The 3,706-nt window shown below is 37.5% G+C and overlaps 1 protein-coding gene across 1 annotated transcript; it reads left to right on the top strand.

Annotated features, from left to right (window-relative positions):
* Positions 1-1,200: 1,200 nt before the first annotated feature.
* Positions 1,201-2,472, top strand: LOC311078016 (carbohydrate sulfotransferase 12-like; the record flags this gene model as incomplete). Its single annotated transcript, XM_084106661.1, has 1 exon — positions 1,201-2,472. One exon carries the CDS (start codon positions 1,201-1,203, stop codon positions 2,260-2,262), a length of 1,062 nt encoding a protein of 353 aa, XP_083962787.1. The 3' UTR covers positions 2,263-2,472.
* Between the last annotated feature and the right edge of the window lie 1,234 nt (positions 2,473-3,706).

Here is a 3,706-nt window from a genome sequence, read left to right as displayed (position 1 = left end):
AAAGCCTATATTTGTTTCCCCGGTGAGGATCATCCCTGTAATAACTACCACAACCATGGAATATTATCACATATAATATGCACAATATATGCACATAGAATACAAATGGAATGAATTTAGTAAGAACTTAGAAGACACAAAGTAAATAAATGTTCATCACGAATGACATGTTGATGTTGTTCTACCTTGTCACTTATGGCATGCTATAGTTCAAAATTCAAAAACTGAGTGTTAACATTTTCAAGATTGTTAAGAGCACTTAAGACACATAAGATGACATTAACATCAAGATGACATCAAGAAATGAAAGGTTAAAAATCACTCACAGAATATAAATAACATGAATTATGAAAATAAATGAAAGTGTAAATAAAAGAAAATTAAATGGGAATGAATATAGATTTAATAAATCAATAATTTGTAACAATCAAGAGAAATCTCTGTGTGTAGATTGTGTCCCTTCTCCTTCACATAAAACAATCCCTCTGAAATCCCAGGAGAGGCCACTCGATCTCGGGGGTTCAGCTATTTTTATAACCTAGTACACGGGTGAACCTTTGAATTTATTTTGAAATGAAATAAATAGTAAAAGGTATTTTATGACAATGTTGTTTTTGGTCATATTTTTTGTCATGTCTGGAGTTGACGCTGCAAGCGTGTTGGTTTATTTTCAGCTGTGGTTTCCTGTGAATGGTTGTGGTAGTTAGTTTTAGCTGAACCCTCTGGAAAAACAGCAGCATATGATTTAGTTCTGGCTGAAAGGCGGAGCGTTTCTCTCCTGCGTTCACAGTCACACCCTAGTGTGAGTTTACATATGTAACTTCAAGCATTCCTGCCCTCCTCAAAGTTTTCATGTGGAACATTCTGAAATGTAGAGCACAAGAAGACAAAATATGGGTGAGTGATGGATCATTTTTCATGGGAGAAATTTTGAAATGAAACTTCAACATGAATGTCCTAAATGTTTATGTTTTTCTCCAGAAGTCCCAACTTGACTCATTCCAGAGATGATAATGATATGCATTGAAGTCGGGATCTGTTACAGACTTGTTTTCAGTGAAAATGCTGAGGAAGCTCCAGTGTTTCCTTCTGCTAGGAACAGTATTCATCATATTCTTCGCAATAGTTCACTGGGATGACGTGAGAGATGGGACTTTTTATCTGCACGTGGCATCATCATTACCTGAAGTCCCCGCAAGCATGACGTCCTCTGAACGTAGGACAAGTGAAGATTCATTTATCTGGAAACAGTCAAGCAGGTCAGTCAAACCAAACCTGACGATCATCACACCTCACCTAAAACATGATCAGGGTCCAAACAACCTAATGCACACATTTATGCAGACTTCTCCCACACAACTCAACCTGCGTCAAGCACATCGTAGACGTATTATAAGAGAACTTTGCTCAGCCAATAGCAGCTTGAACTTCCCAGGGAAATTTAAGACATTTGACCAGATTCCAAGAAAATCCCTGGACCATCTCATTGTGGATGATCATCACGGTGTTATCTACTGTTTTGTACCGAAGGTAGCATGTACCAACTGGAAACGAGTCATGATTGTGCTCAGCCAGAACCTGAAGGCACCTAATGGAGCTCCATATCTGGATCCTCTTGACATACCATCAGCGTTATCCCACAATGCCACTCTGCATCTGACGTTTAACAAGTTTTGGAGGCTCTTTGGTCGTTTCTCACGTCCTTTGATGCATCACAGACTACAGAATTACACTAAGTTCCTTTTTGTACGGGATCCTTTTGTACGACTTATTTCTGCTTTCCGGAACAAATTTGCTTTGCCAAATGAGGAATTCTATAGGCAGTATGCCTCCACAATGCTTCAGCGTTATGCTAATATTTCATCCCCCCCTGACTCCGCTCAAGAGGCCTTCGCCGCAGGTATCAGACTGTCCTTTACTCACTTTATTCAGTACCTGTTAGATCCACAGACTGAGAAAGTAAAACCATTCAATGAACACTGGCAGCAGATGTACAGACTCTGCCATCCGTGCCAAATTGACTATGATTTTGTTGGAAAGCTGGAAACTCTTGATGAGGATACAGACCATTTGTTGAGGATTCTTGGTCTGGATAATCAGATTCACTTTCCCCCAGGGTACCGCAATAGGACAGCTGTAAACTGGGAGCGAGACTGGTTTGCAAACATTTCAGTAGCTGACAGGAGAAAACTTTACAATCTTTATGAAGCAGACTTTAGATTATTTGGATATGACAAACCTGAGACACTTCTGCATAAGTGACATGAGAGTAAAAGGATTATATAATAAAAATGTACAGATACTTTGGTACTTAAACATAATTATAATTTGTTTGACTAAAACATTTTTATATTTGTTGTTAAATTGATGCTGTTTTGTATTGCTAGATTTTCATGTTGCCCACATAGAAAATTTCAGTAATATTTCATTGTTCGTACAAACACTGTTGGACAATACAGGCGCAAGTACATGTAGTGAAATTCTAAATTTAATGAATTTTGAACTGGTTGGAAATGACCAGTCCAGTGCGTTGATTTGTTTTGGCCACAAGGGTACAGTGTTTCTCAATTGATTTGTTGCAGCCAGTGCAATATACTACAGCTATGAGTATAGCAGCGCTCTGATGAAGTTCTGAAATTTGAATTTAGAATTTATGAAAAGAGGCCTATTGAGACTCCAAGGTCCATTGGAATATGTGAAATAGGGGCTCCTGTTTGAAACCAGACATCTCTGAGCAAAAGTAAGAGACGATAAAATTAATTGGGGACAGAAATTGACATTTATCATGAAAGATGATCACATTTATCACATCATCTGAAAGATATGGAAAAGTATGACATTTCAATTTCTGATGTTTTATCTCTATTTAGTGTTCTCAGGAATATATTTTGATATGATTTTAGCACATAAATCTTTTTGTGGTCATGTATTTTTACTCTTCAGTTCAACAGGCAAAAAAAGCAGTCAAATATATTACCTTCACTGAAAATCACTAACCTAAAAAAACCAGCATGCATAACTTTTCCTGATTTCTAAGGCTATGTTTTCATTTTTGATGTTATAATACTTTTAAACATAATATATAGGTTATAAATTCCCTAATTGTCGCACACTTTTGCCAACATTGTTCTGTTTGTATGAGCATCCCAAGCACATTAACAACGGTTTAACCAATGGCACGAGTTTTGGATGGGACTATCTGCTGAAAACCGGTGTGAGTCATTGCTAAATGTTACTATAAAAAAAAGCACATTATTTGTTGTTATAATCTGTTCTCTAGTTAATTAAGCTATGATAAGTAATGGAACTGGGTGTTTTGTTCAGTCATATTCATTACAAATGAGGAGATGAAAAGGTCACTGTAAATTCCATCAAGCAAAAAAAAAAAAACTGTTTTGTCTTTTCCTCTTTCTCCGTCTCTCTTTAGTTCTCTATCAAACTGACTAGATCTGGATGGTCTACTCTGAAAGGTCAAGGGCGAATTCACCGCCAAGTAAAATCTTCTGAACTAACTGTCCTCTTCAGCTTGCTTGCGCTTCTGCTGTATGACAGCTTGAAAGGTTGTGTGGCAGGTCCTTTTAATGTTGTCCCCTCTATGAGATGCTTTTGAATAAAGGTCAATACTAATGGCCTACTGTAGTCGCCCACAAGAACAGGATGCAAGTACATTTTTGCTTCCTGTGACCCCTGTCCATGCTGACTCATG

Source organism: Abramis brama (genome assembly GCF_963993115.1).
Source record: "Abramis brama genome assembly, chromosome: 2".
In the NCBI taxonomy this organism is placed as follows: domain Eukaryota; kingdom Metazoa; phylum Chordata; class Actinopteri; order Cypriniformes; family Leuciscidae; genus Abramis; species Abramis brama.
The sequence above is the reverse complement of the archived record's forward strand: the minus strand, read 5'-3'. Positions and strand labels throughout refer to the sequence as shown.